General features: G+C 42.8%; 3 protein-coding genes across 3 annotated transcripts in view; 1 reads left to right on the top strand and 2 right to left on the bottom strand.

The window, feature by feature from the left end:
• Positions 1-11682: 11682 nt before the first annotated feature.
• LOC140076983 (protein kinase C delta type-like) lies at positions 11683-13229 on the bottom strand. The gene is made up of 6 exons (XM_072123804.1): positions 13030-13229; positions 12862-12924; positions 12623-12761; positions 12316-12507; positions 12106-12234; positions 11683-11966 (listed from the first exon to the last, which is right to left on the bottom strand). The coding sequence occupies exons 1-6, from the start codon at positions 13227-13229 to the stop codon at positions 11961-11963; spliced, it is 729 nt and encodes a 242-aa protein (XP_071979905.1). The 3' UTR covers positions 11683-11960.
• A 5-nt stretch (positions 13230-13234) lies between these two features.
• LOC140076982 (uncharacterized) lies at positions 13235-15617 on the bottom strand. Its single transcript, XM_072123802.1, has 5 exons — positions 15504-15617; positions 15048-15095; positions 14398-14470; positions 13880-14169; positions 13235-13560 (listed from the first exon to the last, which is right to left on the bottom strand). Exons 1-5 carry the CDS (start codon positions 15583-15585, stop codon positions 13235-13237), a joined length of 819 nt encoding a protein of 272 aa, XP_071979903.1. The 5' UTR covers positions 15586-15617.
• Positions 15618-16296: 679 nt separating this feature from the next.
• Positions 16297-27731, top strand: part of LOC140077499 (cytochrome P450 2G1-like) — a 108477-nt gene continuing 97042 nt past the window's right edge. The window contains exon 1 of the mRNA XM_072124739.1: positions 16297-16454. The gene's annotated coding sequence lies outside the window, so the exon portion shown is untranslated. The remainder of the gene's footprint in view (positions 16455-27731) is intronic.

Raw genomic sequence — 27731 nt, 5'->3', positions numbered from 1 at the left:
ATGAAGAATTCCCTCTATGCAATATGGAAAATACTAAATAATTATTATTTTTCCATATCTGTAACTTTTAGTCCCTGCAGTTACATCACAATGAGACTTTTTTGTGCAAAAATGAAGCCCCGTACGTCCTGTCACCTTTTTTGAATCTTGTTCCATTATTGGTCACAAATGAGATTTACTTTGTAGGGTAAAAATTAGAGACAGATTTGGCGCAAATTTAGGCGCAAATGAATTGGACATGAGACAATTCCAAAAGCGCATTTACTAAGGCAGAACTAGAGGCATCATAAATCACAAGCCAAAAAAGAGAACAAACCAGGCGCAAAAACAGGCGAACCTGAGACACCACTATGATTAATGTCCCCCAAAGTATCAGCTTGTACAATGTCCAGACCACATTGTGATGTAAAAAAAAAAAAAGAAAAGAAAATTCTTGCTGAAATGAGTCTTTGCCTTTTTTATTATAATGTAAATGGCGTCTGATAATATTCTCAGATCTGTACAATAATCACTCACAGAGATGATCCCATAGAACATGATGAAGTTGTTACTGTATTTTCCATGTTGCAAAGTAGTAAATTTTCATTTGGGAAGTGAAGACCTTTGTTTTCAGTAAATGAAAAGTGAAGTTTTTTTCAAGTGCAGCTGCTCGGAGTAGGTGCACTTTTGCGACTTTTTTTGCAACTTTTTAGGTGCAAAATAGTGATAGATGCCGCTCACTGGGGGGGATTTATTAATTCTGTCGCAACCTCGACAGTCGGCATCTGAGATGCCCGACTACGGAAAGCACAGCCCGATGCATTAAAGTGGCGCACGGCTGTAAGTAATAAATGCGAAGCAGAGCGAATCAGTCGGGCGCCAAAAAAATGCCGACACAAATTATTTGTGCGCCAAAATCTAAAAATGGACTGCGCCCGTTTTTCTTTTTCTTTTGACTTCAGGTCATTTTTTTACTGGCCTGTTCTGCGCCAAAAATTGTGCCCAAAAAAAGCCGACAAACTGCACATAAATGTGGCGGATGATGTGGAAAGTCTAGGCCACGCCCACTTGCGCCAAAAAAAGACAGATGAGTCGGGATAGTTGGAAACCCATTATAAATGATTCGCAACACTTTTGCGCCCCAAAAAAAACGTGAGTTCCCAACATTTTTTTGGCGCATATACAATAATACATCTGCCCCACTATGTCAGATACGGCACAGACACTCCAATCCACTAAGTGCCGGACGTTTGCTTGCACCCAAAAAAGTTGCAAATTAGAGACAAATTTACTAACTGTGCCAGAATTGGGCAAAAAAAGGCAAAAACTGTCCGAAAAACTGTGATCAATGTCCCCTATAGCGCCAGCAATAACCGTATGGTAAGACATATGTAGCAGATGTTTACTGATGTTAAAAGGTTTCAATTTATGTAGGAAAAAAAGCCACAAATTCGCCATATTTTGCATTTTTTTCCTACTGAAACCTAAAACATCTTTAACAGAGAACAACCCCCCCCCCCCCCATAATATTATAGATCAGTGGTGGCGAACCTATGGCACTGGTGCCAGTGGCGGCACTCGGGACCCTCTCTGTGGGCACTCGGGCCATCACCCCAGCATGAAGTTCACCAGACAGGACTCAAAGAATCTTCCTACAGAATCTTCCTACAGAATCTTCCTACAATGATAGAGGAATTTTCCCTCCTCCTTTCAACTGCGTTGGTGTCTTTAGGAGGCTGAACGATTGAAAGTTGTCAAAGAACAAGGAGAAATAAGTTGCTGTGCTGGCACTTTACAATAAATAAGTGGCTTTTGGTTGAAGTTTGGGCACTCGGGCTCTAAAAGGTTCGCCGTCACTGTTATAGATTAATATTAAATATAATAAATCACTTCCATAACATAATAACCTGCATTCATAGAGGACTGTAGTCACTTACTTTAGGCTTTGGTTTGTACCCGAATCTTGAATCCCTAATTTTTCCCAAATCTTCCGGAGCGATCACAAGTTTGCCTTAAGTAATCTTCAGCTCCTGGAGTCACATTTAGGTTCTGGGAGCCAGAAAGTCTTGGAGCAGATACAAAATCCTCCAAAAACAGGGAGGTATCTAAGTGACTCCTCCAGCCCCTCTCCTGGCACGTCGCACACAGTATAATGATTAGACCTTTCCGCAATCATCCACCACGGGCATCTACAGGATGGGATTGGGGTCTTTTAACTCTTAAAACTTTTTGGGTTTTAACTTATTTCTCAATCTTAAAGGGACCTGTTACCAGATTTACCCCAATAAACTACCAGCCCCCTGAGGTGGGGTATGAAATGTCCTTACTAGAATTCCCTCAACCATTTACCTATAACCTCCAAAGTCATGTGACAGTGAGCAGAGAAGAGTCAAGTTTATAGACTGCAGGTGTAGTGTCACATCAGACGCTCCTATCTTCAGTTCTATAGCAGCTAGAAACATGATCCTGGTGTCATATTAAAGATATGACTCCCCATGTCTGTGTTTCTGTGAGATGTCACATAAAAGGGGGAATACTGGAAAGGATATTTCATACCGAACCGGAAGGAGCTAGTGGTTTATTGGGGTAAAATCTGGTGCCATCTTCCCTTTAAAAGGAACCTATCACCTCATTTTCACTATAGACGGGTTGCAGAAGCTTATTACACCTGCAGCGCGCATCTGTCTCTCTGCCTTTTATAAGCATTTGCATTACAATATAATTGTGTGTTATAACTTACCTTGCACCCTGACAGAATCCTGGGGTAGTCACCGGGGTTGGGTTTTGGTTTGGATGCATTTCAAAAACAACATGTGACTTGTCTGTGTTACTCCTTCCTCAGATCTTAGCCCCCACCTTTCTGCTCCTGTACAGCTCCTCCCTCCTGCTCCTTCACAGAGCTCACATCCTGGTCAACCTGACATCAGCAGGGGAGGGAGGAGCTGTACAGGAGCACAAATATGGAGACAGCCTGCAGCTCAGACAAGTCACATGTTGTTTTTTTTAAATGCATCCAAACCAAAGCCCAACCCCTGTGACTACCCCAGGATTTTGTCAGGGTGCAAGGTAAGTTATAACACCCAATTATATTGTAATGCAAATGCTTATAAAAGGCAGAGAGACGGATGTGCACTGCAGGTGTCATGGGCTTCTGTAACCTGTGAAAATGTGAAAATGAGGTCCCTGGTGCCATCTTCCCTTTAAGAGCAGAGCTTTGGCATCACATTAGCTAAAGAGTAAAAGACAACCAGATTTCACCGAAAAAAACGGGTTTACTCCGGGTGTCGCTGTAGGATTCCTTTATTTTACCAACTATAACAAGCGAAGCTCCTGTCCCCCAGGAAAGGCTGACGTTAGACTTATTAGTGGGGCAGAGAATCTCCCACTGAGTTTATACCGGGAGGAAAGACATAAAAGCAATTATTATCATCAGTCATAATACAGAGACAAAGGGGAAAATTTATCAGATGTGTCTGAGAGCAGAACTGTCACCCATGGCAACCAATCAGAGCTCAGCTTTCATTTTCCCCGAGCTGTTTATTATATTAATAGCTGAGCACTGATTGGTTGCCATCAGCAAATAGAACTGTCCTGCTCTCAGACACTTCTGATAAAGCTAATATGACGCTAATATAAAGCATCTTCTCCCCTGACTCCACCTCTTATTATCCTCCCTCCCTCATTTCATGATTTGTGTTATAGGTAAAAAGGAGTGAAATGTTAGGGTTTTTTTTTTATTATTATTATTTATTATTTAATTATTTTTGTTTTATTTTTACTATTTTAGGCCCCCCTAGGGTACTTCAACCCTAAGGCCCTGATCACTTATACGATTTACTGCAATACTATATTACATGGCTGGATTTAGAGATCCTAATCACAGCTACAGGAGACTTTAAAGGGATTGTCCACTTTCAGCAAATATTTGATATGGTTTGTGTAAGGAAAAGTTATCCAATATTCCAATATACTTTCTGTATCAATTCCTCACGGTTTTCTATATCTCTGCTTGCTGTCCTGCTATAGAACTGTTCTATTTTTACTGCCAGTAGATAGAATCTGTCCATGTGATGTGATGGAGGTGCACGAGCCGTTATTTTCACAGAGAGTAATAGGATTTGTGTGATAATAACGCTCCATGCACCTCCATCACATCACATGGGCAGGTTTATATCCACTGGAAGTAAAAATAGAAGCTTTTATAGCAGCACAGCAAGCAGAGATCTAGAAAACCACGAGGAATGGATACAGAAAGTATATTGGAATATTGGATAACTTTTCCTTACACAAACCATATCAAATAATTGCTGAAAGTGGACAATCCCTTTAACTGGCCGACAACATGATGAGCAAAATCGGTGCCAACCAGTCCAGGAGCCCTCTCCATGCATCGGGCCCAAGTTTATTAATGTAGCCTGGTCGTGAAAGGGTGAATCTGTAAATCTATATAATTGAATCCGTGATTGTAGTAAAAATAGACACTTTCTGGAGAATCACGGTAAATGCAAATCAACTGAGATAATGAGCCACCACATAATATATTTGCTCTTTATTTGAGTCGTTTATATTTTTCTATGATAACAGATTTTTTTGGAACCGATTCTAAAATGTGCTACTGTAGTGCAGTGCCCCCTAGTGCTCACAATGCAGTATTACAACCTTTCCAACATTTTGAGATTGCAAATTAAAGAACATGCATATGTCGGGTCCTCATTTTTACATTTTAGTTCTGCGGTTGCTTGTTCTGTGTACATTGATTGCTGATCCCCATTCCGTAGTCGTGTTTGCTCTTACTCTTCTCTCACTATCTAATACCATAAAGAGAATAACTCCCATAGGCCCCTCCACACAATTTCCCCCACGTTCTCCTGTGAGAATGACTAGAAACAATTGATAATGGGGGTCATTTACTAAGGGCCCAAATCACGTTTTTACCCAAATTTTTCCGTTTTGCGTAGATTTTTTCTGTATTGCCCCAGGTTTTTGGCGCACATGATCGGATTGCGGCGCTTAGGCGCCGGCGTGCACGCGACGGAAATCTGGGGGGGGGGGGGGGGGCGGCCGTATGAAAACCCAACGGATTAGGAAAAACTGCTGCATTTTTTTTAAAAAAGTGTCGCTTCACACGTGCTTACCTGCACTCGGCCCAGCTTGGTGAACTTCAGTGCACTGCGACGAACTTCAGCGCAACAGCGACACCTAGTGGACATTGGTGGAACTGCCTTAGTGAATCAAAGGAGACCCAAATCCTACACACAGAACGCGCCGCTGGATCGCGAATGGACCGGGTAAGTAAATCTGCCCCAATGTTTCAAGGAAATTCACCGTAGACACATCCTATGGGACGGTCGGAGAAGTTTAAGCCCAGGAGCTACATTTCTATCGGCCTCAGTTCGTATGTTAAATGTTCAAGTTCATGACTGTATAATTAACCCCCTAGTATCGGGTTTTTACGGCGGACATTAAGGGTACTTTTTCGGAAACACGTAACTTTCTACATCGGCGCGTCTGAAGAAGATTGCGGGACATCGGGTCCTGACATCGCTGGTGTCAGAATGTGTCATTACAGCCCAAACCCGGCACTAACACCAGGGATCATAAATCCCGGGTGTTTAACCCCTTATATGCCTCGGTTAAGCATAACCGATCCTTCCTGCTGCAGCCCCGGGGTCTGGCGCTGGTTCCTCTTCACACCGGATTCTGCCGTCTGACACATCTCGCATGCTCAGTTACTTACATTACACACTGTGAGGACTTGAACAAGCAATCAGACGAACGCTTGTTCAAGCCCAAGTTTGGGAACATTTTTTTTTTTTTAAATTTTAAATTAAAAATCATTTTCTAAAAATAATTAAATAAATAAATAAAATAAAAGTCCCCTAATCACACAAAAACACAAAAAAAACGTACATATGTGGTATCACTACGTCCCTATTAATCTTTACAATGAATCGAAATCAATACTGAATCCGCATGGTGATTGACTTAAAAAAGAAACACAATGGGCAGATTTACTTACCCGGTCCGTTCGCGATCCAGCGGCGCGTTCTCTGCGCTGGATTCGGGTCCGGCCGGGATTTATGATGGTAGTTCCTCCGACGTCCACCAGGTGGCGCTGCTGCGCTGAAGTCCGCTGGAATGCCTTGAAATACACCGGCCTATTCTGGATGAAGGTGAGTGAAATTTTCGCGACACAATTTTTTTTTAAATGCGGCGGTTTTTCCGAATCCGTCGGGTTTTCGTTCGGCAACGCCTCCCGATTTCCGTCGCGTGCATGCCGGCGCCGATGCGTCACAATCCGATCGCGTGCGCCACAATCCCGGGGCAATTCAGGTACAATCGGCGCAAATCGGAAATATTCGGGTAACACGTCGGGAAAACGCGAATCGGGCCCTTAGTAAATGACCCCCAATATATAATAATTGTATATAATTATATAATAATATAAATATACAATAATATATAATTTTTCATCAAATACACTCCCAAAAAATGTTCTGAAAAGTTATGTGCCCAGAAATGATACAACTGAAAAGAACAACTCTTTTCGCAAAGAATTAGCCCTCAACCAGATCTGTCAACAGAAAAATACAGAAGTTCTGCCTCTGAAAAGTTGTACTAAAAAAAAATAAGTTTTTCTCCAATACTGTATTGGTTTTGTCTCAGTAAAATTGAACACTGATGTGAAACACGATATAACTGAGGTGTCACCGTAATCGTAGTGACCAGAGGATAAAGATAAAATATTCTTTTCACGTTATGGCGAGCGGGAAATAAAAAATGCTAAAAATACTAAATAAAAATTGATGATTTTGTTTGTGTCCCCCCAGAAATAATTAATAAAATCTCATGAATAAGCTATAGGCCCCCAAAATGAATAATCTATACATTGGGGCACATTTACTTACATTTACCAGTCGCGATCACGCTGATTCTGGTCTTCGGGCATTCACTAAGATCTTGCGCCCGATGTCCACCAGGTGTCGCTGCTGCGCTGAGGTCCGCTGGAGTTCATCTTCTTCTTGCCGATGCATGTGAGTGCTGATCTTGCGACAAAAATCGCTTTTTAAATTCCGCAGTTTTTCCGAATCCGCCGGGTTGTCTGACGGCCACGCCCCCCCCCCCGATTTCTATGGTGTGAAAGCCGGCGCCAATGCACCACAATCCGATTGCATGCACCAAAATCCCGAGGCAATTAAGGGCAAATCAGAAATATTTGGGAAGCCTGACGAAAGTGCGGCGTTCGGACCCTTAGTAAATGAGCCCCAATGTATCTCCTCCCGCAAATAATTAGCCCTCATATGTTCGCATTACCAAAAAAAAATAGAAACATTTATAGCCTGTACATTGTGACAATACAAATCTGCTGTGAATGGCGCTGCTTCCAATCCATGCCCAGCATTGCGCCCATAGAGCAGGTTATCACCACATATGGGGTCAGTAAACTCGGGAGAAATTGGGCATCAAGCCTTGCAGAGCATTTCATCATTTTACTTATTATGAAAGTGTCATTTGTGGCCTAAATTAAAGTATTTTCCAAAAAAATTCTAAAGTTTCTAAATTGCACTTTCATTGTGTTTAAACCCACGTGAAACACTTAAAGGGTTAATAGACTGAATAGTAATTGTTTTACATACGTAGAGGTGTGTCGTTTCTATAGTGGGGTAATTTATCGGATTTTACTATTTTTTAGGCCTATCAAAGTCACTTGGAAGCTGAGTTTTCCCTCAAAATGTGAGTTTTGGCGATTTCCATGAAAATGATAAAATTTGCACCTAAAGTTCTGCGCCTCATAACATCCTAGAAAAAGGAGAGGACGCATAAAATATCATCTCAACATAAAGCAGACATTCCGGAAATGTTAGTTATCTAGCTTTTTGGTACTTTTTCAATCTGCCTGGAAAGAAGAGCATTTTAAACTTTGAAAATGAACACATTTTCAAAACTTTTGCCAAATTTTATTTTATTTTTTAGAACAAAATGCAAAACTTATCATATATACTTGAGTATAAGCCTAGTTTTTCAGCACAAAAAAAGTGCTGAAAACCCAAACTCGGCTTATATTCTCGAGTAAAAAAAAAAAATATAGGTTTTCACAGTTTTTGTGGTAAAATTAGGGGCCACGGCTTACACTTGGGTCGGCTTATACTCGAGTATATACGGTAAATTTTATAACTAACATGAAGTATAATATGTCACAAGAATGAATCTCAAAATCACCTGGATATGTTAAAGCGTTCCGAAGTTATAACTGTCCCGGATTATAAGGGAGCAGGACACCGTGTAGAGAGAGCAGCAAAAACAAAGGAAAAGGGGAAGGGAAAACTGTCCCTTACTCTAAGGTTCAGCTAGTCCCTGCCTGCGGGTGATGGTCAACTTCCCCGGACTAGCTACGGACCCAACAACTTCTCTCACTCTGAACACGAAGACCTATCCGGAAAGTAGTGAAAAGGACTAAAGGATACTGGGGTCTGCTGTACTACATGCCCCCCGCCCAACAAAAAAATAGCTGCAAGTAAAACTTGGAGAACTAGTAATCCCAGCATGCACACAAACACACAACCCAGACTGAATACAGGAAGGAGGGCAATAGGGAGGACAGAAATAACAGGTAACAACCAGAGAAGGTCCACAAGGAAAGGGGTGAGTGACTACAAGAGAACAGACAAACTTCAGAATCTCTCACCACAGACAAGGTACTTCATAAGTAAAGAGTCAGGGATAATCTGCAGATACAACAATACCGGGCAAATACTGACCGACAAAACCAGCATTCAATGGAGCCCGCCCACTCCTGATTGGATAACACAAATGAACACAGCTGAGAACCGACCGGATAGGCCAAAGGACGCAGGTTCAAATCCTCATAATAACCAATTATCGGAATCGGAAAAATAGAGTCTGGTCATTAAGCTGAAAACAAGCATCGTGATAAGGGGTTAAATAATAAAAACAACAACACAACACGTATGGTAAGTGTGGTAAGGGTTGTCATGAGAAAACCGTGACCGCAGATGTGCAAGAAGTGCCAAGATCTGAGTGTCGTCACCGGCTCTTGGTCCACGGAGGAGAAACGCAATGAAGATGGGGGCGTGCATAATAGACATGACAGTCACTACAGTATAAAGTCCCATGTCTAACTATACCGAGCCCCTAAATAATGCTTCCCCCTTAGATTACATTATAAGCCACGTCAATGCATGATAACATCATGTACCCCCTTTAATTAGCCATAGCCACTTTTTACTGAATGAAAGAAAGCGGGGGATACTAAAATATCACTTTTATTCAGGGGATAATTTATATCATGTGATAACTTCACCCTAAAGCAGATCCTGAATATTATGCCCTGATTTTAAATGATTGATTAAAAGTAATACTTTAGTATCCCCAATTTACTTTCATTCAGTATTCAGTTATTAGCAGGGCATAGCCCAACATAAATGACATCTTTCCAATGAAAGTTATAAAATTACATTACATCATATAAATAGATATTGTTATTATTACATATGATACATATAATACAGGGCAGAGTTAATTTATATGTTATGGGGGGTTTTAATTTATTTTAAAAATGCAGATAAAGTACTACGATTTTTTTTCATTAATAAAACAAATAAAATAACAAAACCACTTACCTTCTGGCGGACCTCCACAGCTTCTCTTTCCTTCCGATAATCAGCTGTACAGTTGCCGTTAATATAATTCCCGACATGTGACGTAATGGTATATCACACGTTGGGTGCGGGTGTATGGAGACAGCTCACAGGCTGAGCCCTCTCCAAGCATATTGCAGCAAAGGCTTACTGATAACACCCACGATGGTGTTATGATCACAGTCATGGTGCCCGAATCTATGATTTAGTGTCACTGATTTATCATAATGGATTCTAATGGTAGAGTTTCTTTAATGCTATATACTGAGGGGGATGTATCAATGTGTCCCAGGTTCTGTCAGTTTAGTGGAGGAAAACCCGAGTCATTTTCTGCGCCAGATTTATCACTGTGTTAATGAATCCGGTGCAGGATAAGACTGTCGGTTTCCAGTTTAGACCTACTTTTGGCGCACGGAACATTAAAATAATCCACGCCCCTTTTTCCGAAGGTCACACCCCCTCAAAATGGCTAAAAAGAGGTCTCAAAAGCCTTGATAACTGTGGTGTAAGGCTTTTCACACTTTTTCTTTTTTTGCCGCAAAACCACCAGAATGCAGAACGCCGGCTGAGCAGTCCCAGCCCCGAGGCCGGAGCTACTGCGCATGCGCAGTAGCCAGCTTGTCGGACGAGGGCGCGCAGCTACGAGGAGCTGCGCGCCGCACACAACAGGGTAGGAGGAGTAATGTGGCTACTGGAGCGTGGAGTAGCCGCGCTGTGTAGCCTCGTGCCGGCTACTCCAAGCCCCAGTACCCGCATAACTAAATTTACATATTAGGTCAATAAAGTTTCCCAAAAGTTAGCGGGGACGTGAGGATTAGCTCTAAAAAGAACTATCCTCACGTCCCTTACATCCACCTACCACCTGATCTACCTTTATAGGTAGATTCGTGGTGGTAGGTTCTCTTTAAGTGTAGTTGCTGCACCTATATTGTGGCGCCTGAATTATCACAAATTACAACCACCTGTGATGAGTTCAGTTCCTGCCTCTAATTAAGCACTTTACTTTAGGCGCAGTTTGGCGCAATGTTAGATTCGGGCAGTTACATGTGATCCTCCTACAAGCTCCTCTCTGCTTCTCTCCCGCACCACAGCATGAGAATAACCTCACAGCAGCACCCAGGGGTGTGACACGCTGCACCCAGTGACCTCCTCAGCAGTAGCTTCTCCTGGAGGGGATCCCCCAGTGGTGATCTCCTGCTGCACCCCTGTAATTCTGCACAGTATCCTCCTCAGACACCAGTGGGGTCATACTGCTGCACGAGGAAACCTCTCTGTAGTATCTGCAAAATTCTATAAACTTCTCTTCTCTCTTGCTCTGAGCTGAGGCTTTTGCAGATTGTTTTATAAATAGAAGGTCATGAACTGTAAACAGAGGCTGCACATAGTGGGTGTAGTGTCTGCACAAGAGCTCAGTGTTACCTCTCAGTTGACGCCACCTTCAGGCTGGAGTGTTTTTGCGCCTGTTTTTGCGCCTGAATGAAAAGTCATAAATGACAAATGATTATTAGGTGCAGCAAAACATCCGGATTGGTAGGATAAATGAGGGAAACATGGTTATTTTGGCTGCGTGGCTGGTTTGGTGTTTAGTCGCAAAATGGCCACAAAAACAGTGTGACAGTATGAAAAGACGCAAAAACAACAGAAAAAAATTAGTGATACATCTGGCCCAATATCTTCCTTCTCATTATATAACTTCTTTGCAAATGATAACAATGTCCTCCCTTAATACAATATAAAGTCCCACACATTGCCATCATATATAGAGACCTAATAATATATACAATCACAACCGTTTCACGCCTTTCCTTATTCCCCTGTTAATCTCCTGCTTCCACTTTATAAAAAAAGTCACATCTCCGAATACCCCACCCACATACTTCCTCCCCCCGTCCTGCACCCCTAGCCAGATCCCTACCAGGTAAAATATCTGGTAACCAATCATAATATTAGCTCATAATAAGTTCTGTATATGGAAATAATTAAGACAAACGCTCATTATATGTTTAGAATGTAGATACATATATATAGATTTATTCGTCACCGTGTAGTAGATGAGCTTTCTAGGTGTTACATAGCAAGTGTGGTTGAGCGATGTTCTTCAGTGTCAACCTTGTAATGACTTGCTATGTTTATCCAGAGGAAGGCGAAAAACCCATGAGGATTATGTGTGGTATTGTCCTCATATTAGGGAAAAAAATTCCTTCCTGACCCCAAATATGGCGATCGGATAACATCCCTGGATAACTGGTGCTCAATATGGATGTTATGTGGTGGATATCGGTGAGAAAGTCATAAAACGGTCCTGGATGTTTCTGGCGGCTGTTACTCCTGTAAGAAGAGAAATATACACGTCTAAGTATCATCTCTGCACATATATAATGTATATAACTATAAGGGGGGAAAGATTGAGGGCTGTATGTCTATAACTGCACTAATATCACTATGTATCTCTGGGTGTTATACTTACAGAGACCGATGGGAATGGTGGCTGGGTCTTCCCGGACTCCACATCATCCCAGTCAATAGAGATGAAGAACGGGTGGGATCTGGTGGCAGATGTTATTGGCAGTCGGTCACTTGGAGATTTGTTCAGGAGCTGGAAAATAAGACATAAAAATAAGAGCTGGAAGATAAGAAATCCCTCTATGATCCCTATGCATCTTCTACGACTACTCACCCCTTTTATGAAGCTGACGGTGTCAAAGCACATCCCAGGAATGAAAAGAGGGACATCCTCCATCAGTGACTGGTGATATTCCTCCACTGAGCCTTCGCTATAGAATGGTTGTTCTCCTATGCACATCATGAACAGGATGACGCCAAAGGAAAATGAGTCCACCTGATGGTTGTACCGCTTCCCGTCCAGCACCTGGAAGAACATCAGTCAGGAGATAAGAGAATATTCTGGGAAGGGTATTACACACACAATGCTATGAGGACCGGTCTACAGACCACTGGCTCCATAGGGATTCCATGTTTCTTACCTCTGGTGCAATAAAACCAATCGTGCCTACTAAGTCTGTGGTTGTGTCCTCCCTAGACACATTGATGGCAGATAAGCCGTAGTCAGCGATTTTGATGTGTCCGATGGCATCTAGGAGGATGTTTTCAGGCTTCAGGTCACTGCAGAAAGAAGAAACAGACAATTCAGGGATAATTCATAGATACAATTTATATATAAGAAAAGAAAGAATCCCGGTAGATATGTGTGTGTCTGACTTACCGATGGATGACACCGTGGTCATGAAGGTACTGCACTCCGCAGAACATCTCAGATGCTAAGAGCCTGTGGAACAGGAAGTAGAGGATGGCTCAGTGGTTACATACACAGAACATAAGATAATAACAAGGGTTGTATCCATGTCACCATTGTCCAGTATAAGAGATGTACCTTGTTCTCGGGATGTCAAATATCCCACACTTTGCCATTCGTCTACGTAGGTCTCCTTGAGGCATATAGTCCATTGCCAGGATATATTCTTCCTCTGTTTCTGTGAAGCCCCTCAAAGACATGAGGAAACGGCTTCCAGCACCGATTTTCAGGACTTCCAGTTCTACAAAGATCAAGTCCTGAGTCTCACTCTTTTCCATGATCTTCAGAGCCAACAGTTCTTCAGTGGCCAGATCTGATGACAGGACAACCTGTAGAAGAAGCAAAATAGATCAGAACAAGAAATTGGAGGATGAATAAAAGGTGTTTGATACAGATTTGTGATGAGAAGATAAGATAAAGTTTTACCACTTACCGCACCATATTGCCCCACCCCAAGAGTCCTTATGAATTCTAGGTCAATTTGATTAGGCTTTTTGTCAATAACCTCTGCTGGTAGAGAAGTAGAGGAATCGGCATGGCCAGGATCTTCTGCTGGTACGGCTGGGATGTCTTCTGGTTCCGGGTGCTGTGTGCCGGGGCGTATCTCAGCTACAAGGTAAAACACAAACCATCAGAAGACCATAGACGTGTGTACAATTATAGAAGCTTACATTTCACAGAGTTTACTAGATCTACCAAAAGATAAATCACAGGTTCACTGATTTATCCAGATTCTTTATTAAAGGGAAGCTCGAATTTGGGGATTATATGTGTAGATAGTACCGGGGTGTAACTAGCATTACATCTGGACCACTGTAGCCCATAACCAGTGCTGTATGAAGAGATAAGTGAGTGTGGGGCTGGTTCTGTGATTAGGGGCATATACATCTTAGGTCAGGGGAATCAGTAACTGATGGGTAATTGTTACCTGGTTTCTCTACGACAACTTCTTTGAGGTCGTCCTCCGCGGGCTTCAGACACGCTGGTTTCTCTACGACAACTTCTTTGAGGTCGTCCTCCGCGGGCTTCAGACACGCTGGTTTCTCTACGACAACTTCTTTGAGGTCGTCCTCCGCGGGCTTCAGACACGCTGGTTTCTCTACGACAACTTCTTTGAGGTCGGCCTCCGCGGGTTTCAGACACGCTGGTTTCTCTACAACAACTTCTTTGAGGTCGTCCTTCGTGGGCTTCAGACATGCCGGTCGATGTTTTTTCAGGCTGAAATGATAAGAAACAGAATAAGAATAAAAATGAAATAGGAAGAATTCTCTTCCCTTCCCCACCTTATGTGTGACTATGGAGGATAGAGGCAGATATGAACCTGAGCCTAGAATTATAACCTCCAGGGGTCACGGGATTACCGCCTCTGGATTGAGGAGATATTGTAAATCTACATGACTTATGTGTTACTAATAAAATATAAGGTAGAAAATGTAGAAAACTCACCAAAACCAAAGGATTGCAATAATCACGCCCAGCAGGGCGGCACCACCTAGTGCCACAGCGGTGTATCTGAGGACTGGGAAGGAAGAGACAAGATGGTGGTTAGACGTTATGTGGGAACTTCACACATAGATCTTACACATCACTATGGACCCTCTATATGGTTCTCATGGTGATAGAACACATTGGGGCACATTTACTACCTTGCACCTGTAACATAGGGTATGCGACACATTTGTGTTGGACTTTGCATGTTAAATCTGGTGCAAGGTCCCATCGCCCCCTTCAGTGCAGGAATTAGTGTGGCATGAAGCATAGTGCAGCCGCACCACAGATGGTCAAGTGCAACAGATATGTGGTGCGGACACTTCTTAAATACCTGTGCAAGAAGCTTGCACTTAAAAGAATGTGCAAAATCTGACACAAGACCCTTAGTAAATGTGCCCATTGGGGGGATCTATGACACATTCTAAATGTGAAACTGTCTGTGTTACCATCGCAACCAATCACATTGGATCTTCCATTCATAAGGATTTCTCTATTGCTACGTTGCTTTGGACAACAAAGACATTTTAATAGATTTCCCCCAATACCATGGATCCAGATGTCCACAACCAGAGTCCACTATAGATTTATAAAGAGGCGACACTCACTTATATCCTTCTCGCTGGGGGGTCCCAGGGTGGTGATCGAGGGGGTCACTGTGCAGAAGAGAATAATAGACAATGGTTAGACTCTACATGATGGAAGATGCATCTTATACCCAACATGGAGAGCACATAGAAGACGCTACTGATAGCCCCTCCCGCTTGTCCAATACTGTCAGTATATACTAGTTCCCTCCCCTTCTGTGAACTAGACAAAGTGGAAGCACAAATATCTCCACTGTACTAAATAAATAAAGAAGCTCTGCAGCAGCTGTGGCACAGTCCTGTAGAATACACACCACAGCTACTGCAGAACCTCTTCCTAAGAGATGAAACACTACATGTGCATCAGTCGCTGACAAAGGACAAGGAGCTTCCTGCAGATGTTATATAATGTAAATATTCCTGATAATTAACCCTTTGTATAAAACCCCCCAATATTATACAGTAAATGTCCCTTACCAGGTGATCTTTTGGGGAGGGCCCTCCCCTCCACACCTGTGACGGTCAGTAAGAGCAGGAGCAGCAATCTCCAAAGCTTCATCGTCGCTGTCTAACAGACAACTGAACTGCCCCTGCACGTTTCCTCCTTATATAGGGCAAGAGGGGCATTGTGATGTCATCGCCATTGTGATGTCACCGGCAGAGTTCTATGCAATTACAGTCATATGTGGGCGGGGCCTGATTACAGGCTGATTATACACATTTACTAAGGTGCTTGCGCCAGTTTTCCGGTGGACTTTGCACATACTTTTCGGTGCAATTTGCTTGCAAATGAATCCAGTTTAGAGGCTGCCGGGGTAGAGTCACTTCCAGGGAATTCTGGAAAGGACATTTCATGCCGGAGCAGAAGGAGCCGGTGGTTTATTGGGGTAAAATCTGGTGCCATCTTCCCTTTAAGAGCAGAGCTTTGGCATCACATTAGCTAAAGAGTAAAAGATTTCACTCCGGTTTACTCCGGGTGTCGCCTCTGTAGGATTCCTTTATTTTGCCAACTGTAACTGCAACTGTCCCCCAGGAAAGGCTGACGTTAGACTTATTAGAGGAAAGACATAAAAGCAATTATTATCATCAGTCATAATACAGAGACAAAGGGGAAAATTTATCAGATGTGTCTGAGAGCAGAACTGTCACCCATGGCAACCAATCAGAGTTCAGCTTTCATTTTCCCCGAGCTGTGTATTACATAATAGCTGAGCTCTGATTGGTTGCCATCAGCAACTAGAACTGTCCTGCTCTCAGACACTTCTGATAAAGCTTATATGACGCTAATATAAAGCCTCTTCTCCCCTGACTCCATCTCTTATTATCCTCCCTCACTTGTTACTTCCTAATCTGTTTTTTACTCTCTACTAAATTCCATCTTTCTAGCAACAAGATATAAGCTCTCAGTGAGGTGTCAGAGAACAGCAGGTAAGTCTCCACCTATCAGAGACATTGTAGTTAGCAGCTACAAGTAGATAAACATTATGGGGGACATTTATCAGAAGTGTTTGAGGTAAAACTGTTCTGGTTGCCCATAGAAACCAATCAGAGCTCAGCTTTTATTTTATAAACAGCTTTTGGAGAATAAAAGCTGAGCTCTGATTGGTTGCCATTGGCAATTAGAACAGTTCTGCTCTGAGACACTTCTTAAAGGGGTTGTCTGAGAGTTATGAAAAAAAACAAAAGGTAGCCAGGAGGGGGCTGCTTAAAAATATAAAGATGTACTTACCTTCCAACGCCCTGTGGGTGTCCTGCTCTGCTGTTATTCCGGTCCACGCGGCATGTAAACAAACATGGCCACCAGAGCATCCGGCCCGCATACACAGTGCTGTGAATAGGGCAGGTGAGGGTGGCTGGCCACGGTCGACCGGAAGCTGAATCCAGCGCTACTCCGGCCCGGAACGACAGCAGAACGGCACACGAGGAGGGCGTCGGATGGTAAGTACATCTTTATATTTTTAACCCCTTAAGGATGCAGCCATTTTACAGCTTAAGGCTCAGTCCCATTTTTTGGATTCTGACTTGCGTCTCTTTATATGGTTATAACTTTTGAACACTGTTACTTATCAAAGCGATTCTGAGAATGTTTTTTCCCCACATGTTGTACTTCATTTTAGTGGTAAATTTTGGCTGATAAGTTTTGCATTTATTTACAAAAAAAAGAAAAAAATAATGAATTTTTAGAAAAATTTGCCATTTTCGAAATTCTAAATCACCACGTTTTCAGGCAGAAGATTTACCACCTACATAACTTGCCAAATAACATTTCCCATTTGTCTACTTTACATTTTCATAATTTTTGAAATTTCTGGATAATTTATTTTGACGTCACGCGGCCTACAAATCGAATAGCGATTTTCCGTATTTTCAGAATTGACTATTTTGGGCATAAATACTGTTTGAAATAAAATTTTACATATTTAGCATCAAAAAACCCCTATATAACCAATCCATTTTCAAATCTGCACCCCACAAACTATCAGAAACAGCATTTACAAAGATTGTTAACCCCTTGATATCTTCATAGTAATTGAATCAAAATGGCGGTGAAATTTAGAATGGTCAAATTGTGTCAGTTATACGTTCATTTAGCCCTAAAATTTACACATTTCCAAAAGATAAAAAGAGAAAACCCACCATAAAATTTGTTCTACAATTTCTCCTTAGTGCAGCGACCCCCCACATGTGGCCGTTACTTGTGTTATGGGGCCACAGCGAGGCGCAGAACGGAAGGAGCACCCTGCAGCTGCCAGGATTTTAGTTTTCTCGTTGCCCCCTTTTGAAGGCTATAAAATTTTCGCTTTTCCGTTATTTGAGCCAATTGATGGCATTTTTTTTGTGTTCACTGTATAGCCTAATAATCATGTTATCTTTATTCTATGGGTCCATACGATTACGGGGATACCAGACATGAATATTTTTTCTTATGTTTTATTAAATTTGTCAAATAAAACCCTAATGTGGGGAAAAATCGATCATTCTTGCATCGCCGTCTTCCAAGTGGCACATTGTTACGTTTTTGGCTACAGAGCTGGTTGATGGCTTGTGTCTTGCGGGAGATGTTGTACTTTGCAACAATATTATTCTGGAGTACATATGTCTCTTTATATGTTTTGGGGCTTATGGGCATTTTTAGTGATTTATAAAGTTATTTTTTATTGAAAAACATTTTTTTTTACATTTTTTACTTGATCCACCATGGGATATGAACAAGCAGTCATCTGATTGCTTGTTCATGATTATACTCTGCAATACTGATGTATTGCAGGGTATTAGCAGTGTCAGCCTATGCAGATGCATAGGCTGACACTTTGCCTTTAAGATGACGTCACAGATCGGACCCCTGAGGTGCCATATCAGCGATCGCCCCCCCCCCCCCCCCCCCTCCGGAAGGCAGGTTGAATGCCGCGGCATTTAACATGTTAAACGCCCGTGATCGGAGCCCGCGATCAGAGCGCTAAGGGGTTAAGCAGCCCCCTCCCGGCCACCTTTTGTTTTTTTTCATAATTCTCGGACAACCCCTTTAATCTCCCTCTTTGAATTACATATCGACCAGAAATAGTGTCACTCCTTATGTGCACAAACTCGGCTACCGATTCCGGCAACGTTGGTTGAAAGCTGTTAAAGAAACCCCCGGAGCCATAAGTAAAGGGGACATGACTTTGGCATGGGGGGACCTAGAACGCTGGAAGTTTTTATGTAGTTGTATTCATTTAATATAGGTGGGTTCTGCTTTGAGAGGGCAGAGTATGTAGTGTATAGGGTGGTACTATGAGAGGGCATAGTATGTAGTGTATAGGGTGGTACTATGAGAGGGCAGAGTATGTAGTATATAGGGTGGTACTATGAGAGGGCAGAGTATGTAGTATATAGGGTGGTACTATGAGAGTGCATAGTATGTAGTGTATAGGGTGGTACTATGAGAGGGCAGAGTATGTAGTATATAGGGTGGTACTATGAGAGGGCAGAGTATGTAGTATATAGGGTGGTACTATGAGAGGGCAGAGTATGTAGTATATAGGGTGGTACTATGAGAGGGCATAGTATGTAGTGTATAGGGTGGTACTATGAGAGGGCAGAGTGTAGGGTAGGGTGGTACTATGAGAGGGCAGAGTATGTAGTATATAGGGTGGTACTATGAGAGGGCAGAGTATGTAGTATATAGGGTGGTACTATGAGAGGGCATAGTATGTAGTGTATAGGGTGGTACTATGAGAGGGCAGAGTATGTAGTATATAGGGTGGTACTATGAGAGGGCAGAGTATGTAGTGTATAGGGTGGTACTATGAGAGGGCAGATTGTAGGTTAGGGTGGTACTATGAGAGGGCAGAGTGTAGGGTAGGGTGGTACTATGAGAGGGCATAGTATGTAGTGTATAGGGTGGTACTATGAGAGGGCAGAGTATGTAGTATATAGGGTGGTACTATGAGAGGGCAGAGTATGTAGTGTATAGGGTGGTACTATGAGAGGGCAGAGTGTAGGGTAGGGTGTACTATGAGAGGGCAGAGTGTAGGGTAGGGTGGTACTATGAGAGGGCAGAGTGTAGGGTAGGGTGGTACTATGAGAGGGCAGAGTGTAGGGTAGGGTGTACTATAAGAGGGCAGAGTGTAGGGTAGGGTGTACTATGAGAGGGCAGAGTGTAGGGTAGGGTGGTACTATGAGAGGGCAGAGTGTAGGGTAGGGTGTACTATGAGAAGGCAGAGTGTAGGGTAGGGTGGTACTATGAGAGGGCAGAGTGTAGGGTAGGGTGTACTATGAGAGGTCAGAGTGTAGGGTAGGGTGGTACTATGAGAGGGCAGAGTGTAGGGTAGGGTGGTACTATGAGAGGGCAGAGTGTAGGGTAGGGTGGTACTATGAGAGGGCAGAGTGTAGGGTAGGGTGCACTATGAGAGGGCAGAGTGTAGGGTAGGGTGGTACTATGAGAAGGCAGAGTGTAGGGTAGGGTGGTACTATGAGAGGGCAGAGTGTAGGGTAGGGTGGTACTATGAGAGGGCAGAGTGTAGGGTAGGGTGGTACTATGAGAGGGCAGAGTGTAGGGTTGGGTGTACTATGAGAGGGCAGAGTATGTAGTGTATAGGGTGGTACTATGAGAGGGCAGAGTGTAGGGTAGGGTGGTACTATGAGAGGGCAGAGTGTAGGGTAGGGTGGTACTATGAGAGGGCAGAGTGTAGGGTAGGGTGTACTATGAGAGGGCAGAGTGTAGGGTAGGGTGTTCTATGAGAGGGCAGAGTGTAGGGTAGGGTGGTACTATGAGAGGGCAGAGTGTAGGGTAGGGTGTACTATGAGAGGGCAGAGTGTAGGGTAGGGTGGTACTATGAGAGGGCAGAGTGTAGGGTAGGGTGGTACTATGAGAGGGCAGAGTGTAGGGTAGGGTGGTACTATGAGAGGGCAGAGTGTAGGGTAGGGTGTTCTATGAGAGGGCAGAGTGTAGGGTAGGGTGGTACTATGAGAGGGCAGAGTGTAGGGTAGGGTGGTACTATGAGAGGGCAGAGTGTAGGGTAGGGTGTTCTATGAGAGGGCAGAGTGTAGGGTAGGGTGTTCTATGAGAGGGCAGAGTGTAGGGTAGGGTGGTACTATGAGAGGGCAGAGTGTAGGGTAGGGTGTTCTATGAGAGGGCAGAGTGTAGGGTAGGGTGGTACTATGAGAGGGGTGGGGCCCAGCAGTAGATGTCACTTCCTGTCCTGTGTCTCTTCCTCTTTCTCTCACTAGAAGACCATGGAGAAACATGTCTGCTGCCTGGGGGAGTATAATGCTGAGGTTATATCACACTGTAGTCACCACATACACCTCACACATCAGGTAGTAGTGTAGAATCAGCTTCTACATCAGGTATAGAAGGATTTTTACCTCAGAAATCATAATTAACACAGAAGTTTATGTAATGATCTCCTCATGAATATAAGCCCAGTTATCTTATATATGGCAGACATGACAGTATATCAGTTTATTACCTCATACACTGCAGATATGGCTGCTTAATGTTACTGGGGAGAAATATTTTATTATGTGAACATGCTGCAGGGGAGACCTGCTCCCAGTTACCCCACATAGTGCAGACATGGCTGAGCAGGGATCTGCTTCACACAGGGATCTCTATGGGATGTATTACCTCACACAGCTTTCTGCAGCTCATATGTGCTCTTACAGCAGACATGGCTGATACATCACATATTACAGCAGCCATGGCTGATACATCACATATTACAGCAGCCATGGCTGATACATCACATATTACAGCAGACGTGGCTGATACATCACATATTACAGCAGACATGGCTGATACATCACATATTACAGCAGACATGGATGATACATCAGATATTACAGCAGACACGGCTGATACATCACATATTACAGCAGACATGGCGGATACATCAGATATTACAGCAGACATGGCTGATACATCACATATTACAGCAGCCATGGCTGATACATCAGATATTACAGCAGACATGGCTGATACATCACATATTACAGCAGCCATGGCTGATACATCACATATTACAGCAGACATGGCTGATACATCACATATTACAGCAGCCATGGCTGATACATCACATATTACAGCAGCCATGGCTGATACATCACATATTACAGCAGCCATGGCTGATACATCACATATTACAGCAGACATGGCTGATACATCACATATTACAGCAGCCACGGCTGATACATCACATATTACAGCAGACACGGCTGATACATCACATATTACAGCAGCCATGGCTGATACATCACATATTACAGCAGACGTGGCTGATACATCACATATTACAGCAGCCATGGCTGATACATCAGATATTACAGCAGACATGGCTGATACATCACATATTACAGCAGCCATGGCTGATACATCACATATTACAGCAGACATGGCTGATACATCAGATATTACAGCAGCCATGGCTGATACATCACATATTACAGCAGCCATGGCTGATACATCACATATTACAGCAGCCATGGCTGATACATCACATATTACAGCAGCCATGGCGGATACATCACATATTACAGCAGCCATGGCTGATACATCACATATTACAGCAGACGTGGCTGATACATCACATATTACAGCAGACATGGCTGATACATCACATATTACAGCAGCCATGGCTGATACATCACATATTACAGCTGACATGGCTGATACATCACATATTACAGCAGCCATGGCTGATACATCACATATTACAGCAGCCATGGCTGATACATCACATATTACAGCAGCCATGGCTGATACATCAGATATTACAGCAGCCATGGCTGATACATCACATATTACAGCAGCCATGGCTGATACATCACATATTACAGCAGCCATGGCTGATACATCACATATTACAGCAGACATGGCTGATACATCACATATTACAGCAGCCATGGCTGATACATCAGAACTTACAGCAGACATGGCTGATACATCACATATTACAGCAGCCATGGCTGATACATCACATATTACAGCAGCCATGGCTGATACATCACATATTACAGCAGCCATGGCTGATACATCACATATTACAGCAGACATGGCTGATACATCACATATTACAGCAGACATGGCTGATACATCAGATATTACAGCAGCCATGGCTGATACATCAGATATTACAGCAGACATGGCTGATACATCACATATTACAGCAGACATGGCTGATACATCACATATTACAGCAGCCATGGCTGATACATCACATATTACAGCAGCCATGGCTGATACATCAGAAATTACAGCAGACATGGCTGATACATCACATATTACAGCAGCCATGGCTGATACATCACATATTACAGCAGCCATGGCTGATACATCACATATTACAGCAGCCATGGCTGATACATCACATATTACAGCAGCCATGGCTGATACATCACATATTACAGCAGCCATGGCTGATACATCACATATTACAGCAGCCATGGCTGATACATCACATATTACAGCAGCCATGGCTGATACATCACATATTACAGCAGCCATGGCTGATACATCACATATTACAGCAGCCATGGCTGTTACATCACATATTACAGCAGACGTGGCTGATACATCACATATTACAGCAGCCGTGGCTGATACATCACATATTACAGCAGCCGTGGCTGATACATCACATATTACAGCAGCCATGGCGGATACATCACATATTACAGCAGCCATGGCGGATACATCACATATTACAGCAGCCATGGCTGATACATCACATATTACAGCAGCCATGGCTGATACATCACATATTACAGCAGCCATGGCTGATACATCACATATTACAGCAGCCATGGCTGTTACATCACATATTACAGCAGACGTGGCTGATACATCACATATTACAGCAGCCATGGCTGATACATCACATATTACAGCAGCCATGGCTGATACATCACATATTACAGCAGCCATGGCTGATACATCACATATTACAGCAGCCATGGCTGATACATCACATATTACAGCTGACATGGCTGATACATCACATATTACTGCAGACATGGCTGATACATAACATATTACAGCAGACATGGCTGATACATCACATATTACAGCAGCCATGGCTGATACATCACATATTACAGCAGCCATGGCTGATACATCACATATTACAGCAGCCATGGCTGATACATCACATATTACAGCAGCCATGGCTGATACATCACATATTACAGCAGACATGGCTGATACATCACATATTACAGCAGCCATGGCTGATACATCACATATTACAGCAGCCATGGCTGATACATCACATATTACAGCAGCCATGGCTGATACATCACATATCACAGCAGCCATGGCTGATACATCACATATTACAGATACATCACATATTACAGATACATCACATATTACAGCAGCCATGGCTGATACATCACATATCACAGCAGCCATGGCTGATACATCACATATTACAGATACATCACATATTACAGCAGCCATGGCTGATACATCACATATCACAGCAGCCATGGCTGATACATCACATATTACAGCAGCCATGGCTGATACATCACATATTACAGCAGCCATGGCTGATACATCACATATTACAGCAGCCATGGCTGATACATCAGATATTACAGCAGCCATGGCTGATACATCACATATTACAGCAGCCATGGCTGATACATCAGAAATTACAGCAGACATGGCTGATACATCACATATTACAGCAGCCATGGCTGATACATCACATATTACAGCAGCCATGGCTGATACATCACATATTACAGCAGCCGTGGCTGATACATCACATATTACAGCAGCCGTGGCTGATACATCACATATTACAGCAGCCGTGGCTGATACATCACATATTACAGCAGCCGTGGCTGATACATCACATATTACAGCAGCCGTGGCTGATACATCACATATTACAGCAGCCGTGGCTGATACATCACATATTACAGCAGCCGTGGCTGATACATCACATATTACAGCAGCCGTGGCTGATACATCACATATTACAGCAGCCATGGCTGATGCATCACATATTACAGCAGCCATGGCTGATGCATCACATATTACAGCAGACATGGCTGATACATAACATATTACAGCAGCCATGGCTGATGCATCACATATTACAGCAGACATGGCTGATACATCACATATTACAGCAGCCATGGCTGATGCATCACATATTACAGCAGCCATGGCTGATACATCACATATTACAGCAGCCATGGCTGATACATCACATATTACAGCAGCCATGGCTGATACATCACATATTACAGCAGACATGGCTGATACATCACATATTACTGCAGACATGGCTGATACATCACATATTACAGCAGCCATGGCTGATACATCGCATATTACAGCAGCCATGGCTGATACATCACATTTTACAGCAGCCATGGCTGATACATCACATATTACAGCAGCCATGGCTGATACATCACATATTACAGCAGCCATGGCTGATACATCGCATATTACAGCAGCCATGGCTGATACATCGCATATCACAGCTGACATGGCTGATACATCACATATCACAGCAGCCATGGCTGATACATCACATATTACAGCAGACATGGCTGATACATCACATATTACAGCAGCCATGGCTGATACATCGCATATCACAGCTGACATGGCTGATACATCACATATCACAGCAGCCATGGCTGATACATCGCATATCACAGCTGACATGGCTGATACATCACATATCACAACAGCCATGGCTGATACATCACATATTACAGCAGCCATGGCTGATACATCGCATATTACAGCAGCCATGGCTGATACATCACATATTACAGATACATCACATATTACAGCAGACACGGCTGATACATCACATATTACAGCAGACATGGCTGATACATCACATATTACAGATACATCACATATTACAGCAGACACGGCTGATACATCACATATTACAGCAGACATGGCTGATACATCACATATTACAGATACATCACATATTACAGCAGACACGGCTGATACATCACATATTACAGCAGACATGGCTGATACATCACATATTACAGATACATCACATATTACAGCAGACACGGCTGATACATCACATATTACAGCAGACATGGCTGATACATCACATATTACAGCAGCCATGGCTGATACATCAGATATTACAGCAGCCATGGCTGATACATCACATATTACAGCAGCCATGGCTGATACATCACATATTACAGCAGACATGGCTGATACATCACATATTACTGCAGACATGGCTGATACATCACATATTACAGCAGCCATGGCTGATACATCGCATATTACAGCAGCCATGGCTGATACATCACATATTACAGCAGCCATGGCTGATACATCACATATTACAGCAGCCATGGCTGATACATCACATATTACAGATACATCACATATTACAGCAGCCATGGCTGATACATCACATATTACAGCAGCCATGGCTGATACATCACATATTACAGCAGCCATGGCTGATACATCGCATATTACAGCAGCCATGGCTGATACATCGCATATCACAGCTGACATGGCTGATACATCACATATCACAGCAGCCATGGCTGATACATCACATATTACAGCAGACATGGCTGATACATCACATATTACAGATACATCACATATTACAGCAGACACGGCTGATACATCACATATTACAGCAGACATGGCGGATACATCAGATATTACAGCAGCCATGGCTGATACATCACATATTACAGCAGCCATGGCGGATACATCACATATTACAGCAGACATGGCTGATACATCAGATATTACAGCAGCCATGGCTGATACATCACATATTACAGCAGACATGGCTGATACATCACATATTACAGCAGCCATGGCTGATACATCACATATTACAGCAGCCATGGCTGATACATCACATATTACAGCAGACATGGCTGATACATCACATATTACTGCAGACATGGCTGATACATCACATATTACAGCAGCCATGGCTGATACATCACATATTACAGCAGACATGGCTGATACATCACATATTACAGCAGCCATGGCTGATACATCGCATATCACAGCTGACATGGCTGATACATCACATATTACAGATACATCACATATTACAGCAGACACGGCTGATACATCACATATTACAGCAGCCATGGCGGATACATCAGATATTACAGCAGCCATGGCTGATACATCACATATTACAGCAGACATGGCTGATACATCAGATATTACAGCAGCCATGGCTGATACATCACATATTACAGCAGACATGGCTGATACATCACATATTACAGCAGCCATGGCTGATACATCAGATATTACAGCAGCCATGGCTGATACATCACATATTACAGCAGCCATGGCGGATACATCACATATTACAGCAGCCATGGCTGATACATCAGATATTACAGCAGCCATGGCTGATACATCACATATTACAGCAGCCATGGCTGATACATCAGATATTACAGCAGCCATGGCTGATACATCACATATTACAGCAGCCATGGCTGATACATCACATATTACAGCAGACATGGCTGATACATCAGATATTACAGCAGCCATGGCTGATACATCACATATTACAGCAGCCATGGCTGATACATCACATATTACAGCAGCCATGGCTGATACATCAGATATTACAGCAGACGTGGCTGATACATCACATATTACAGCAGACATGGCTGATACATCAGATATTACAGCAGACATGGCTGATACCATATCTCCCAACATTTGTGAAAAGGAAAGAGGGACAAAATGGCGGCTATCCCTCTAAGCCACACCCCCAATCACTCCCTGGCCACGCCCCAAATTTTAGCCATATTAAAATAATAAAAATCATCTCAATAAAAAAAAAATAATAAAAATTATCCTCATTGGGATTTGAACCCAGAACCTGCAGTGTCCATGTACAATAATAACACAGCGCCCCAACCCACTGAGCTATAATCTCTGTGATTAACATAGTGGAGAATTTTGGTAACTAAGAACTATGACTATATACTGCCTTGGTATATAGGGAGGGATCTTCTCAGATTATTGTAATTATTGAGACTATTATTATTATTATTATTATTATTGAGATGATTATTATTATTATTATGGAGATTATTATTATTATTTTTACCATTATTAATAATCATCTCCATAATAATAAAATGTATAATAATAATAGTAATAGTCTGAATAATTACAATAATAACCTCTGAGAAGATCCCTCTCTATATATC

The sequence above is a fragment of the Engystomops pustulosus genome, chromosome 9 (genome assembly GCF_040894005.1).
Source record: "Engystomops pustulosus chromosome 9, aEngPut4.maternal, whole genome shotgun sequence".
NCBI classification, from domain to species: domain Eukaryota; kingdom Metazoa; phylum Chordata; class Amphibia; order Anura; family Leptodactylidae; genus Engystomops; species Engystomops pustulosus.
This window is presented reverse-complemented; position numbering and strand designations above follow the sequence as displayed.

Bases quoted from the DNA above. Each gene is read 5' to 3' on its own strand.
- LOC140076983 (XM_072123804.1), bottom strand. From the start codon at position 13,229: ATGGAAAAGAGTGAGACTCAGGACTTGATCTTTGTAGAACTGGAAGTC. The intron at 12,508-12,622 runs GTAAGAAACATG...ATGTTCTTCCAG, and splicing joins TTGGTTTTATTGCACCAGAG to GTGCTGGACGGGAAGCGGTA. The intron at 12,235-12,315 runs GTGAGTAGTCGT...CTTATTTTCCAG, and splicing joins CCGTCAGCTTCATAAAAGGG to CTCCTGAACAAATCTCCAAG.
- LOC140076982 (XM_072123802.1), bottom strand. From the start codon at position 15,585: ATGAAGCTTTGGAGATTGCTGCTCCTGCTCTTACTGACCGTCACAGGT. The intron at 15,096-15,503 runs GTAAGGGACATT...TCTTCTGCACAG, and splicing joins CCTCCCCAAAAGATCACCTG to TGACCCCCTCGATCACCACC. The intron at 13,561-13,879 runs GTAACAATTACC...TTTACCTTGTAG, and splicing joins AGTTGTCGTAGAGAAACCAG to CTGAGATACGCCCCGGCACA.